We start from the raw sequence: 14,413 nt of genomic DNA, 5'->3' as shown, positions 1-14,413 counted from the left end.
TTACTGCTTATTGTCGTACCTCAAAATGACTTCTTTTTCATGAATTGAACTTTGGTTCAACTGATTGCCAACAGTGAACCACCCTGGACGAGTGTTATGAGTCCGTCCAAATATTTCCAATTTGCGTGTGTGGATTCCAACCAACCGCTCTACATAATCATATACCTCATCTGGTTTTCTCAGGGTTTCCCTGGTATTACTGATAAGCACGCTAGTGTCAATGTGACGAGTTAGCCAAATCGGATTTCCCTTTATTCCAACAAGTAGATGCTCTTTAGAATGATTTAGCCAGTGACCCGTACGCCCTGTTACAATTGTTCTCTTCAATTGATTAAGCTTCACCCAAATCAATTCATCACAGTTTCTGTAACCCCACCTCTTAAGGGCTTTCCGGCCAACTTCAATGGAACGGCCGGTAACCCAAAGAAGTAAAATTCCTTCATCTTGTAGAGCTCCAATATTCAATGATAGCAATTCTGTATCTTTGCAAGTACCGTATGGCAAAGACATGTGAATATCCCAAGCAGGATCCGAAATGATAGCTGCAAATTTCCCTAGAACCAGTAAAGGTAAGTAGCGAATATCGCATTTGATCCACTGAGCCGGGATGACTTCCCTCTCATGCTCCATGAAACACTCATCAATGGTGTATTCACTGATGTTGCGATTCCTTCTGGAAGAATTGCCCAGTTCGGGATGCAATGTAAAATAATGTAAGTATCTACATGTCTTCATCTTATGGCAAGTATCCAAGTATGAACAGTCGCCTAAGGATTGCTCTGTGTGGCTGTTGAAAACTGGCAAGAAGTGAATCTTCGATTGGGAGCAATCGTATTCTTGCTGTGAAATTAAATGCTTGTTTCTTCTGAGGAGATGGTGAGCTTGTTTGGTACTAGGTAGATCGTTTTTGTCATAGCTCAGGTCCCGTTTGCCCAAACAAATCTTGGATAAAGTACCACTGTGTTCTGGATTGTAGCACACTGGGTGAAAGGGTTTCACTGGGGTTCGATCTCTAATCTTCTGCTTAGTCAACACAGTGCTGGCTGTTGGTGCCAGGAGAATGGAATTGAGCGTTGCATAGTCACACTTGTAGTACCATGGAGAGCATGGTGATGAGAATAGTGGCTCATTGAGAATATCAACAAGTGCTTCAGGGCCCGTACTGTAATTGCTTGGGGCTTTTGGCGCATGATGGGTCTCCTCACTTCCCTTCAATTTGCACTTGAGCGTCATCACCTTGGCATAAGAGATGTACTTAATCATGGGGTCAAGCTCTAGTGCTCCACATATCTCATTGTATACGTGTACTATACCTGAAAAGTCCTCATAGGTCATTTCTGTGTTAGTCTGCCTCTGGTAGAGGTGATGTATGATCGCCAAGTTTCCCCGGATTGGTTCCTCCAACAACTCAGTGTTGTACTTCAAAATGAAGTCATTGAAGCAAGCTAAATCTCTCATTGAAGTTGCCCCCTTTATATGTCCTGAAGTTGGTGGAAATGTCTTTCTTTTATACTGCCACCCAATTGCTGCAAATATGATACATCTACAAACCACGCACCAAGAGAAGCCCACACTATGGAGAGAACCAACAGTACCAAAAACGGCAAGACTACTCTGTAGATACTGCAAAGCTCAACGCATCCCATACATAGTATGGTCTGAAGGAATACAATCATGGATCCAAGATGATTAATATCCATTATTAGTGACGAGAAATGAATAGTAATGTGACGAGTTGTACAGATTATGACAAGACTAACTATTCTATCACCCCTACTGCTCAAAACGACTGATCACTTGGATTTGCCACTTTACGCTGAAATATTCCGAGACTGATTCTATCTACAGCTTTTCATGAAGATAAACGTATACATTAACTAAAAACAATATTTCTAAATTTTAGACATGAAGATGCTTTATAGACATCCCCTAGAAACCGAATGGGTTATCCGGGGTGGCAGCAGAAAGATTAGCTCTTCTACCAGTGGGCTGGGATTGCAATGAGGCTGGGGCATTGCCAAAGCCTGCTCCTGTTGGTTGCGACTGCAAGGGTTGGAAGCTATCTTGACCAAACGAGGTTGTTGGTTGCTGTTGGAAGCCATTTTGAGAAATACTGGTGTTCTGGAACATGTTGTTCAATTGACCCATGTTGGGCTGAGCTTGTTGGCCAAACTGGTTAGCTTGTGGATTGCCAAATTGCTGCTGGCCGTAAGGCTGCTGAGCAAATTGATTGAAACCAGGTTGCCCAAACGACTGTTGTGGGCCAGTTGCGAAAGAGGGCTGTTGATTAAAGTTACCCAATCCCCCCGTGGGCTGTTGGCTGAAAGAGGTTTGTGGGAACCCATTAGATGTTTGCAGACCAAACAGGGTTGATGGGAAGCTACCAGTGGGCTGTAAACTGAAAGAAGTTGGTGGGTTCAGCTGATTGAAAGAAGTGGGAGGGTTCAGTTGACCGAAAGACGTTGGTGGGAATCCACTAGTAGGTTGCTGACTGAACGAGGTTGAAAATCCACCAGTGGGTTGCTGGCTGAATGAGGTTGATGGGAATCCACCAGTTGGTTGCTGGCTGAAGGATGTAGAAGGGAAATTGCTACTCTGACCAAATGTGTTTTGAGGCAACCCACCCGTTGATTGTCCGAAAGAAGTTGGAGGTTGATTAATAAATCCTCCAGTAATTTGCTGACCAAAAATAGATTGGGGAACAAATCCTCCGGTTCTTTGAGCTGGCACTAAAGGTCCAGTTTGTTGTAAAGACAATGGTTGTCCGTTCAAGCCTGTTGGAGGTAAACCTCCAGTTATCTGTCCCGAAATAAGGCCAGGCTGGCCAAAAGATGTCTGAGGCATTGTGACACCTCCAGTATGCAAAGAAGGTTGGAATGGTTGCTGACCAAATGAAGTTTGGGGCAATGCACCTCCAGTTTGTTGACCACCAGTTCTTTGAGCAGTAAAAGTTGCAGTGCCCGTTTGTAAGGGTACTATGTTGTACGTGAACTGGGGCTGAATACCGGTTGCTTGTATTGGAACAAAACCGGTTGGTTGTGCAGTAATTGGAATAAAACCGGTTGGTTGCACAGGAATCAATCCTGTAGCTTGAACTGGAATCAATCCACCTGTGTTAGCAGCAGTCAAACCAGTGCGTTGAGCAGTCATTTGACTTGTACCCGTCTTTTGAACTTCAAACTGTTGACCTGGTTGTATCAAAGTTCCAGTCTTGACTGGAGTCAAGCTTGGAGCAGAAGGCGTCTGATCCTGTGGCAATGATGGCATAGGTTTGTTGACATTACTAGCTGGAGGAGCAGTGCTGTTCGACTCCAACGGTTTGATATTCACCAAATCCTGCAATGCACCGGTGTATTGTGGAGTTTGAGGTTGGGACCTGGAAAGGTCTTCGTTCGATCTGGCGGCTGGTTTGACGGCCCATGCATCGTCCTCAAATTTGTTACCACTTGGCGAAGCTGGCGTTGTTGCAGTTGCAGTTGCAGTGGGATTGGCTGTTTTGTTTTGAGAAGAAGGAAGTGCATCAGCATTGACCTTGGAGATCTCACTTGTAGAGTTATTGTTCTTCAAAGCACCAGTTGGCTCAGTGAATAATCCACCTGAAGATTCCGGTTCTTCAGCAACTGGTTTCTTTCTGTCAAACTTATTATCCAAGAATTTCATAACTCTGAGGATATCTCCCTCCCTTAAGCCCAATGTTCTTAACAAGGAAGGGCTGATATCTTCCAAAATGTTCTCGTCCATTTGCTCTCTACTGAAGTTCAAGGAATACCTTTGGCAATTACCAATATCAACACCACACTGAAGGAAGAATTCAAACCAATCATAGTCTGGTTCACTGGTAGATAATTGCGTAGTTGTCTTAGGTCTTGAAGGTTGAGGTGGGGGTAAATCATTAATAGCTGCCGTTGCCGATTTGCTCTTGGATACCCCACTTGATTTGGACTTCGACTTCTTCTGACTAAGCTCAATTACTTCTTTCTTGTAGGATTCTAAAGAAGTACCAGTGACCTTCTCGACATAGTCCAAGTCCTCTAAACAAAGCTTGGTTGCAGCCACTGCAATCTTGACACCATTAGTCTTGTGCAAATGAATCTTTCCTTCAACACAGCCTAAAAATTCAGCTTCAACTTTGAAAGACCCGGAACTATCAATCCAGGTTCTAACTCTATGGTAATTAGGCATGGACTTATCATTTTCATCAACCTTGGAAGCATGCTTATCTCTTTGGATCTTGTCTTTTTCTCTAATTCTATCACGTTCATCTCTAGTACGATGACGATGGCTCTTATCCTTGCTCTTACCATCGACTACTCTACCCTTGGAAGACTTAGATTTAGTTCTCTGGGGTGCATCGGTCAATTTTTCCAAGTTGGAGGTACCAATTATCTGGATGTAGGAAGATGGTATTACACCTTGTTTTCCAGTGAGAATATTTTCACACATCCACCATTCCTTAGACTTAGTTTCGTTGATAATATAGACTTCATCACCTTCTCTACTTCCTAATTCATCTTGGCTCTGAGCCTCGAAATCATATTGAAGTCTACCGATCTTTCTGTTCTTTTCACCGGTGGTAGCTTGAGAAGCTCTAGCAACTTCCCTCAAAGCCTTGGCAGATTCAGCACCTTTCAAGTCCCCAAGAATCGACATAATTGCTTCCGCAACATCCTTCGTTCCGGTATGTAACTCCACCGAACTTTCGGGATTACGAAGCTCCAAGAACAAATGCTTTTTCTCGTTGCTGAAACTCAATAAGTCTTTAACTCTCCATTGATTATCCAACGAGGAGGAAGACTTGAGTTTCAATTTTTTTGGATTTGTTGTATTTGGTTTCATTATAATGAGTCCCTGACCAACAGAAAGAATAACAGCCCTCTTCTTACGTCCCTCAACCTCATCGATGTACCAGGTGAAGAATTCTCCATCAAAGGTATGTTCGTTTGGCGTGCTTTCAAGCTCTTCTACATCTTCTTGGTGGGTCGATGCATAGGATTGGGTTCTTTGTGGCTTTTTAGGGGATGGTTCCGCTGAAGGTCTGGTTGGCATAGGTGGGGCTTCCTCCTCATCTTCACTGCCCACAACCATTTCTCTTTCCGGTTGTTGACGCAGTTCCACAGGTGCTGACGCAGCTGGGGTGTTATTGATCTGACTTGGGTGGAGGGGAGGTGGAGCAATGGCAGTTAGGTTTTGGATCGGAGGAGCGTAGCTGGCATTCTGAGGAGCGGCACCCGAATCTAACTCAAGGTAGTTCGCTGGAACAAATCCGAATTGGGTACGGGTTTGGGAATCTCCAGCCAAGAGCCAATCTGGGTCGTTCAAATCATATATCTCAAACTTCTCACCTTCTGTGAATGACAATTCCTCTTCGGTTTGTTTGGTATAATCGTACAATGCTGTTGCTGTTTTCACAACTGGAGCCTAGGGGTTAGTATCGTTACTCAATTGCTCCAATCTATTGGGAGACATACCTCTTCTATGTAGTTGGATGGTACAAGACCAGTAGGCTCGTCCACTTCCTCGTCGCCAACTGGCAACACTCTCTTCTTGACCTTCCACCAATCATCAATTTCGGATTTCTCCAACAAATACAAGATATCATCAGGATACAAGGTTAATTCTTCTTCTGCCTGTGCAGCATATTCATACAATGCCTTGTAGACACCTATATAAACTGACAGCATGGTCCCAGGTCGGAAATTGAATGATTACTGATACTATTCAAGTGTCGATAATTGATCAACGATCTATATGGAAAAGGAGTGCGGAGCTAAATTTGGTGCATGCACTAGCCAACCTATTTTGCAATTATTCATATATGATCTTGAGGCTCGGAGATCGAAACAGTAATGGACCGTGCGTCAGGCTCTGGCCTTCATTTGTACGCTTCTGGTAGTGCTACTTGAGCTGGCTTGTAGTTGGCCGAATTAAGCTCCGAACGAAGTGTTCTTTTACTCGGCCGAGTCCGAAAAGTGGTGAAACATCTCTACTGATCAGTTTCATCCCGTAGTGTTCAATTTCTATTAGCTATGCTGACATGGATCCTGACAAAGCACCTCGTGGATTCGCGTGAAATTGTCTGCTTGGGACAGAAGCTTGTTTATAGTCTTTTGCCACCATTAGAAGTTCTGTGATAAATTGGAGTAATCATCCAAATTTGACACTATTAGTCTAATTTTTACCGTTTCTGTAATAAATACAAAGGAGCTGAAATTAATTCAAATAAAATAGTTGTAAATTAGATGTATGAGCTACTTACTGGTACTTACTTAATTAGCAAAATCATAAGTATAATCACACCAAATTTATCTGGCATTGGTCTTACTATAATACAATCTGGGGTTTGCATAGCACTAAGTACGTCACCTTACTTCGAGTATATGTTTTTTTAAAGTATTATACCATTTCGTATTTTCTGGAGGGTGACTAGCACCTGCATGTCTCGAAAAAGAGCAGGAACATAGGCTCGGATAATTAATGTAACAGCCATTGATAACTAGTAGGCAAGTTTACCTCTTGCAAGAATACTGCTAAGCAATTAATAAAAATCGAAATGTGTCAATTCTACAGTTGAGAAAATGGCCAGACGATTGCGGAAACTAGCCTAGACGTCCGTACTGCTTTTGAGTACCAACCCAAAGCATCTTTGGAGATAATTCTGGTTGGCAGAGCTGTGAGGATTGATCTATAATCTATAAATGATAGATAAATGCTAATCGCTTTATCATTATGGATCCCAGAATAAATTTTTTTGGGTGCAAATTTGCGAATTTTTTATTACTTATTGGAATACTTAATTAGCTATACTCCAACAAAGCTTGGCGACTTCTATTTACTCAACTGGATTTTGGTTGAAGTACCAGAAGTTTTGTATGCAACCCAATCACTTTACTTATGCAATAAGAACTATTGTACTTATTGCCATGTATGACTCCTACGATGGACATAAGACCATATAAAATTAAATTAAATATTCACACTAAACTACCTTGTTAATGTATCCGTTTGATTCCGTTAATACCTCGTTGATGTTGTTGAAGCAAACATCCAATGCATAGTCGAGCAAGTCCACTGTTGAGGATGCACAGTGTGGGGTCAAGACAACGTCTTCTCTACCAATCAAGCCCGGGTGAATGCGTGGCTCTTCTTCGTAGACATCCAAGCCGGCAAATATTACTTTTCCGGACTGGAGACCTCTCACCAAGGCATTTTCGTCAACCACGAAGCCTCTGCCAACATTGACTATTCTAATTTGTTTCTTCATGGAAGTTATCAACTCGTCATTTATCATGTGCTTGGTTTGAGCATTTCCAGGGCAAGCGATGATGATTAAATCAGCAAAATCGACAGTATCCTTGATCGACTGGTGGTATGTCACCTTGTAGCCAAGACTGGCCTCCACCTCGGGATCAAGCTTGGTATTCTTGACGTAGTGGATATTCATTCCGATGGCACTCAATCTCTGGCCAGCCACCTTGCCAATGGAGCCAAAACCCACGATCACTGCATGGTGACCCCTAGGCAAGGTGTTAGAACGGCCACTGATAATCACCGAAACGTCGTAGTTCTTTCTGGCTGCGGGCGCGAGCTTGGAGGGCACCAGCAAGCCAGATTCCAGGTCAAATGAGCCTGTGTTCAACTCGGCACGGACCTGGCCCGTGGTGAGACCCTTGGTGTTGGTGTACTTGTCGAAGATCTTGAAGTTACGGAACGACAGAATGGCGTGGTACAACACCAAATCAGCCACTGCCTCTGCGGCCAACGGGGTGGGAAGGTTGGTCAACATGATGCCCTTCTTGGCCATGCCCTCCAAGTCGTACTCGTCATAACCAATTTGGGGGATGGCGATGATCTTCAAGTTGGGAGGTGCGTTCTCTAAGAGCTCGCGATTGAATCCGCCAATGGCATACAAACTGCCAAAATGGGCGTACATACCAGAGATGTTCTTCAAGGTGGTCTTGAACGCTTGCAAGAGCTGTTCTCTGCTGGTGAACTTGTAGCGGATGACGTCGTACTTGGCGGTGAGGTCGCGGTAGGCCTGGCCGTCTTCAGGAAACGCCCCAGTAACGAAAACTTGTTGCTTGGTCATGGTGGTGGTGGATAAGGAGTAGCTACAGGACCAGGCATCCAAGCCATTTTATACTACCGTGGAACGGTTTGGATCGGAGGCCGTATATGGTAGGACTACTGATCGTTGCCGCACCCATCAGCAACCGGTGGATGCCGTTGGTTACCGGTGCGGCGCACCGATCTACACCGATAACCGTTGTGGAAACAATCAACGCCACCCTTGCCGGGCATAATCGTGCCACACATTGCACGCAGATCATCGGTAGGGGCTTCCGTTGGAGGAGGGGGCAGAGGAATGTTTTTTATCTCTACTATGTGGCTTGATGCCGTGGCCCACCAATAGATGGAAAATGAGGAGCAAGAAATCAAACCTTTACTATATGAGAATATTTACTCATCCCTACTTCAATACTCTTGGGAACAGTATGCAATTATGGTTTCCCTCCGCTGCTCCTAGGCTGTTTGCTGTACATGCCAGCAGTGGTAGCCTTGATGGGTCTGTGCGTAGAGCCGATCATATTTCGCCGATCGCAAAATAATATAATAAATAAAGAATAGGGCAATAAATAGACAATCGGTGGATTAGAAATCCTGCTATTGAGCTATTGATTGAAATTACCCAAAGTTGGAATGTAAATCTGGAATTTAGATCTTCATGGAAGAGATCAGCAACTGCTAAGGGGAGAGCAACACAAGTTGCTTGGGTTTGAACCTAGAGAAAGGACGTAAAGACAGGAAACGAATTTACCAAGAAGCTTATAGGACTACTCCCACATCATAAGTGCACCGAATATGCTAGTAGCAGAAAAGACTCTCCGATTGTAATTCACAACACTCTTACCGAGCCGAGCAATTGGCGCTATAAAATTAATTTAAAAATACCTCTAGACAGATGCTTCGGCAAGGGGTTGACAGTTATTGCGATGCTCCTTCTGTTCTATTTCTACTCGGTTGTAATTCACTCGACCGTGACCAGTTGAATCCACTACGTGTAATATGCCAAGTTAAGCTATCATATACTTAATCCTTCGTAGTTTTTACAAAGGCCGAAGTAGTTAGAAGTAATCTCCAATTTGTGAGGTTGATATTTCAGAAGATAATTAAATCTGAAATATTCGTATATCGGTCAATATACTCCAACGGCTTGTAACGTAATGCTATTATCTCTATTCTTTTGGTTGTAATAAGAGGTGCTCATCCGCCCAGCTAATTTCACAAACACTTTGGTGTGAGACGTGCTTTATCAATTCATCTAGAACCGAGATGGCACCATTCTCCAACACATTCTACAACATCTACATGAATTCAAGTTCCGATTAATCTTTATTGATGGCAGAAATGCAAAATCCGCTTAATGGTGGGCATGGCCTGGTTCTCCCAAGTATTTGGCGGTGAGGGAGGTACCACATTGCCAGCATCTAGCCAACTTGCCGTCTTCGACCTTCATCCAGTATGGCTTGTGTTCTTCGCCACCCTTACCCTTACATCCAACGTAACGGTATCCAATGTAAGTTGGGACCAAGTATGGGTCTTGTGGGGTACCGGAACCTTCGGTGATTGGGTCTTCCAAGTCGAAAACATCGACACCTTCTCTCTTACCCAAGATTTCGAATCTTTCCAAACCGGTGGCTTGGTCCATGTCGGTAGGTATGGTACCTGGGGTGGCACCTGGACCAATCAAAGAGGAGTCTGGACCGGTAACTTCAGCCAAGTTGGTAGCGGTCTTGACATTTGCTGGGGCTGGCTTGCTGGCCAAGATTCTGGTGGAAGACAAGAATCTATTGGATTGTCTAGCAATACGGAATGTACGAGAAAGCATTACTAGAAGGTTAGTATTGTGCTGGGCACTGGGGTGGAGTTTGAGGTGGTGTGACTTTCGGGGTTTGAAATTCGAGAATCCACGTAGACAAGTCCATAGGACCCATGGACTGGGGCTCTTTCGGCACAAGCGTGGCTGTATAGTTCCATGAATGGCATTGAAGGTGTTATTCACGCGGAATTGAAGGTTTTGGTGATATGGCTTGTCTTTCTGTTCACTTGGAAGTGAGTTGGTCAATGCAATCACCACGTCTGAGCTGTGGACGGATGCTCCGAGCTAGGACTTGATGTGCGGTGGTTGTGTGATGTGGATGTGCTTTTCCTCTTCTGTGTGCTCGTTTGCCTTCGTTCTAGCCGGTTGTTATCACCTCATTGATGAGCCCGCTGGCGCTTGTTTAGGTGAAACAGCCAGCCTAGCCTGGATGCTCAACTCCAAAGATCCTGTCACGATACCCCCACGAAATCGGTTAACATACTGAACGTGATTTAATGAATATATGCGATAAGACTATTAAATCTCTATCTATTTATCCACCAGCTATTGGAATTTCCTGTTTTTCAATAAATCAGCTAACATTTTTCTGTCTCACTTAACTTTGATTTTATTGGCTGCGCGGTAGGAGGAGGAGTGCGAACATCACGTTTTGGAGGGCCTCTAAACACGTGTAACCAGTCAGGTGAGAACTGTCACCTGATCGGATGCGGTCGGAGCATCAGGGCTGGAGCCCTCACATATCACGTGCAAACACCAACTGAATGGTTCCCGCACGCGGTTTTCCTCTGCTAGCCCGCGCTCAGCGCCCTGTACACAGCAGCACCAGGGGTCCGTAACCCGCGCTCCATAGTTAACGTCCTTAACTATGGACGCACTACAGGCTCCACTAACAAAATCCTCACGGTCCATTTCCATAAAGATTAAAAAAGTTTTTCATCTTTTTGAATAGACTTCTTTTACAGAACACTAATAGGTATGTACCGGACATATAGATGAGAGTCTTGACATGACACACAACAGCCTAGCATCCACACCACGTTGATACCACACCAGTGTTGGTTGTCATTGATCGCCTGGCGGCATCCAGAACCCAACTAACATCTAGTCAATATGCCAAAAAAGAGAGCTTCCAACGGTAGAAACAAGAAGGGTAGAGGTCACGTCAAGCCAGTCAGATGTTTGAACTGTGCCAGATGTGTTCCAAAGGACAAGGCCATCAAGAGAGTCACCATCAGAAACATGGTTGAAGCTGCTGCCGTCAGAGATTTGTCTGAAGCCTCCGTCTACTCTGAATACGCCTTGCCAAAATTATACAACAAGTTGCACTACTGTGTCTCCTGTGCTATTCACGCCAGAATTGTCAGAGTCAGATCCAGAACCGACAGAAGAGTCAGAGCTCCACCTCAAAGAAAGAGATTCTCTACTGAAAGAAAGGTCTCTCCTCAAGACGCTGCCAAGAAGGCCAACTAAACTTGTTGATGCATAGGAAAATATGTACATATGACGAGTTTATAGGATAGCAATATATTGTATTTGTAACCGATGTAGTGACCACAGTGTGGTCGAGAATGAAAAACGGTTGTCGCTGGACAAACCAATCGGTGTGTCCTGGACGACTATCCAGCAGTGCCAAACCTCGCTGGCTACCGTCGAGAAGCACAATTATCAACCTGGAACATTGTCCAAAGTACCAAACCTCGCTGGCTGCTGTCAAGCAGTAAATTGTCCAACTTGGTAAATTATCCAAGTCTCGCTGGCTCACCGCTGTTATTCTCACCAACAGCTGATGCACTACACTATCTATTGCGCACTGGCCAATAAACTCCTACGGTTGTTGCTGACACATTTTGGTGCCCTCCAATCGCTACCATCCCACTCGTATCTTATCAATTGGTGTCAACGGTCCGCCCTGGGCCGTTCCTGTCACTGTAGACTAAACCCTTAACTAGAACAATCGCTGGTGTCGTCGTCTCCTTCCTCAAAAATTAACCGGGCGGTCGTTCATACCTATTTTTTTTTGCTGAGGCACAGACACACTACCACGACACTCTCAGCAATACTACGGATAATAGTATTACCCCAATTCAAGTTTAGCCAACCCAATTCAATCTAGTTCTCGAGATTGAATCCCATTAGTATCATTGGAGCCCCAATCAAGCCAATTCGCCGTTCGATTGATCTGATTAATCCTGCTATCCAACCGAATCGAGGAGGTTGTTGAACAAGGAATTGCCCTTATATTTGCGCCATCAACCATCAGAGGTCCTGGTTATATCGAGCTCGCAGAGTCCCTGAACATATCGAGCCAGCTACACTCTCTGCAACCACAACGATAATCCAACGTCCGTGCATCGACCCTAGTATATGAACATACCATGACCATGGAAGAAAGCTGGAAGTTCTCACAATGCTTTGGAGACAAGGGAGACATTGAAAACATCACCGAGGCCGATATCATATCGACCGTGGAATTCGACCACACCGGTGACTTCTTGGCCACCGGTGACAAGGGGGGTAGAGTGGTCTTGTTTGAGAGAAACCAGTCGAAGAAGAAGCAAAGCTGTGAGTACAAGTTTTTTACAGAGTTCCAGAGTCATGATGCTGAGTTTGACTACTTGAAGTCGTTGGAGATCGAAGAGAAGATCAATAAGATTAAGTGGTTAAGAAGTTCCAACAACTCCTTGTTCTTATTGTCCACCAACGATAAGACCATCAAATTGTGGAAGATCATGGAAAGACAGATTAAGTTGGTCAGTGAAAACAATTTGTCCTCCATCTCTACTACTTCATCGAATAACCCTTCATTATCATTATCTTCATTAAAACTTCCTAAATTACAATTACATGATAAATTAATATCTGCACAGCCCAAAAAGATCTACTCAAATGCTCATGCTTACCACATCAATTCTATCTCGGTCAATTCTGACCAAGAAACCTATTTATCATCTGATGATTTAAGAATCAACTTGTGGAACTTGGGGATTTCGGACCAATCATTCAATATCGTTGACATCAAACCAGTGAACATGGAAGAATTAACTGAAGTCATTACCTCCTCTGAGTTCCATCCAAACCATTGTAATTTATTCATGTATTCATCTTCCAAAGGTACTATAAAGTTGAGTGACATGAGATCGAATTCCTTATGTGACAGTCATGCTAAAGTGTTTGAAGAGTATTTGGATCCAGCATCCCACAATTTCTTCACTGAAATCACTTCTTCTATATCTGATGTTAAATTCAGTCAGGATGGTAGATACATTGTTTCAAGAGACTATATGACAGTTAAGGTGTGGGATTTGGCTATGGAATCAAAACCAATCAAGACTATTAATGTTCATGAACATTTGAGAGAGAGATTATGTGACACGTACGAAAATGATGCTATTTTCGACAAATTCGAAGTTCAATTCAGTGGTGATAATAAGTCTATTATGACTGGATCGTATAATAACAACTTTATGATTTATCCAGATGCTGTTGGCGGTAGTTCCAGTGCTGCTCCTAGCAAGCTTCCAAACTTTAATACTTCTTCTTTCAACAAAAAGAAGTCTGTGGATGATTCCGATGATGAAGAGGATAATGAGTCGCCTCCATCAAATGAAACATATCCTCAATCTCCTAATTCTAATGTTGATGAAGATGATCAAGAGGAAATTATCTTGCAAGCTGATAAATCTGCTTTCAAGTCTAAGAAATCAGCTAATAATGGCAGTACTATGAGACGCCGTATGATGAGTGGGGTTGGAACTGCTGGTAATGATAGAGATTTCGACGACATTGATTTTAAGAAGAGTATCTTGCACTTGTCGTGGCATCCAAAGGAGAATTCGGTAGCGATTGCTGCCACCAACAATCTCTACATTTTCTCCACGTTATAAATGTGAAGACTGTTATGTATGTTTCTCTTTTCCCATTCAATCGACTTGTTTCACTTCACTCTTTCTACATCTACAATCTGGTCTCATGATGAAGATTTTATAATTTATGTAATCAATTTTCAGCTTGTAGAAGCATTGTGCTTGATGAATCCATTTATAATCATTTATTGTGCTACGACTTCATATACTCGTAATGACCTAAGCTTCAACGTGTCTGTTGACATCTGGGTTCCAGAACAAAGTCTTGTCACCATCGCCCCAGAAGAAAGGCTTTTGTCTCAAGTTTTGGTAGTCGTATTGAGTTGGCCATTCTTCGTCGGAGAGGTGCTTCAAGTGTTCTCTGTGCTTGGCGTGCTTCATTTCAATGTTGACAACTGGGATGGCAGTCAAGACAATGGCTGGGAAAGCAATCAAGTAGGTGAGTCTCTTCCAGGTGTTGGTGATACCTTCGGAGTGGTGGACCTTTTCTTCGAGGTTCTTCTTGAAGGCTTCACCAGCTTCCTTGTTGATTTTTCCAGCGGAAAAAGCGTGCTCGTTAAGGTGCTTGGATGGACCGTAAGCGTGGTGGTTGAGTCTTCTGAAAGTGACTTGTTGGGCTCTTTTGAACATGTTTGATGATGGTTAGCACTGAGTAGAGTGTTCAAAAAAT

General features: G+C 43.6%; 7 protein-coding genes across 7 annotated transcripts; 2 read left to right on the top strand and 5 right to left on the bottom strand.

The window, feature by feature from the left end:
• Positions 1–12: 12 nt before the first annotated feature.
• On the bottom strand, positions 13–1,092 carry CANTADRAFT_39067 (mRNA (N6-adenosine)-methyltransferase; the record flags this gene model as incomplete). The annotated part of the gene is made up of 1 exon (XM_020208780.1): positions 13–1,092. A coding segment is annotated over one exon (1,080 nt), but the record flags the coding sequence as incomplete, so codon positions are not given.
• Positions 1,093–1,862: 770 nt separating this feature from the next.
• SLA1 (cytoskeletal protein-binding protein) lies at positions 1,863–5,728 on the bottom strand. The gene is made up of 2 exons (XM_020206158.1): positions 5,469–5,728; positions 1,863–5,418 (listed from the first exon to the last, which is right to left on the bottom strand). The coding sequence occupies exons 1-2, from the start codon at positions 5,679–5,681 to the stop codon at positions 1,930–1,932; spliced, it is 3,702 nt and encodes a 1,233-aa protein (XP_020062402.1). The 5' UTR covers positions 5,682–5,728; the 3' UTR covers positions 1,863–1,929.
• Positions 5,729–6,976: 1,248 nt separating this feature from the next.
• On the bottom strand, positions 6,977–8,233 carry CANTADRAFT_96950 (uncharacterized protein; the record flags this gene model as incomplete). Its single annotated transcript, XM_020212000.1, has 1 exon — positions 6,977–8,233. Exon 1 carries the CDS (start codon positions 8,084–8,086, stop codon positions 6,977–6,979), a length of 1,110 nt encoding a protein of 369 aa, XP_020062401.1. The 5' UTR covers positions 8,087–8,233.
• Positions 8,234–9,418: 1,185 nt separating this feature from the next.
• On the bottom strand, positions 9,419–9,886 carry COX4 (cytochrome c oxidase subunit IV; the record flags this gene model as incomplete). The annotated part of the gene is made up of 1 exon (XM_020210444.1): positions 9,419–9,886. One exon carries the CDS (start codon positions 9,884–9,886, stop codon positions 9,419–9,421), a length of 468 nt encoding a protein of 155 aa, XP_020062400.1.
• A 930-nt stretch (positions 9,887–10,816) lies between these two features.
• On the top strand, positions 10,817–11,416 carry RPS26A (40S ribosomal protein eS26). Its single transcript, XM_020208022.1, has one exon. The coding sequence runs from the start codon at positions 10,991–10,993 to the stop codon at positions 11,348–11,350; it is 360 nt and encodes a 119-aa protein (XP_020062399.1). The 5' UTR covers positions 10,817–10,990; the 3' UTR covers positions 11,351–11,416.
• Positions 11,417–12,255: 839 nt separating this feature from the next.
• On the top strand, positions 12,256–13,764 carry CDC55 (protein phosphatase 2A regulatory subunit; the record flags this gene model as incomplete). Its single annotated transcript, XM_020210559.1, has 1 exon — positions 12,256–13,764. One exon carries the CDS (start codon positions 12,256–12,258, stop codon positions 13,762–13,764), a length of 1,509 nt encoding a protein of 502 aa, XP_020062398.1.
• A 198-nt stretch (positions 13,765–13,962) lies between these two features.
• Positions 13,963–14,373, bottom strand: COX13 (cytochrome c oxidase subunit VIa; the record flags this gene model as incomplete). The annotated part of the gene is made up of 1 exon (XM_020210467.1): positions 13,963–14,373. One exon carries the CDS (start codon positions 14,371–14,373, stop codon positions 13,963–13,965), a length of 411 nt encoding a protein of 136 aa, XP_020062397.1.
• Between the last annotated feature and the right edge of the window lie 40 nt (positions 14,374–14,413).

The sequence above is a fragment of the Suhomyces tanzawaensis genome, assembly GCF_001661415.1.
Source record: "Suhomyces tanzawaensis NRRL Y-17324 unplaced genomic scaffold CANTAscaffold_7, whole genome shotgun sequence".
Classification (NCBI taxonomy): Eukaryota; Fungi; Ascomycota; class Pichiomycetes; order Serinales; family Debaryomycetaceae; genus Suhomyces; species Suhomyces tanzawaensis.
The sequence above is the reverse complement of the archived record's forward strand: the minus strand, read 5'-3'. Positions and strand labels throughout refer to the sequence as shown.

What these genes read in the sequence shown, in the direction of transcription:
- SLA1 (XM_020206158.1), bottom strand. Translation starts at nt 5,681, where the DNA reads ATGCTGTCAGTTTATATAGGTGTCTACAAGGCATTGTATGAATATGCT. An exon ending in CATCCAACTACATAGAAGAG is followed by an intron (nt 5,419 to 5,468) that starts GTATGTCTCCCA and finishes ACTAACCCCTAG; the next exon opens with GCTCCAGTTGTGAAAACAGC.
- RPS26A (XM_020208022.1), top strand. Translation starts at nt 10,991, where the DNA reads ATGCCAAAAAAGAGAGCTTCCAACGGTAGAAACAAGAAGGGTAGAGGT.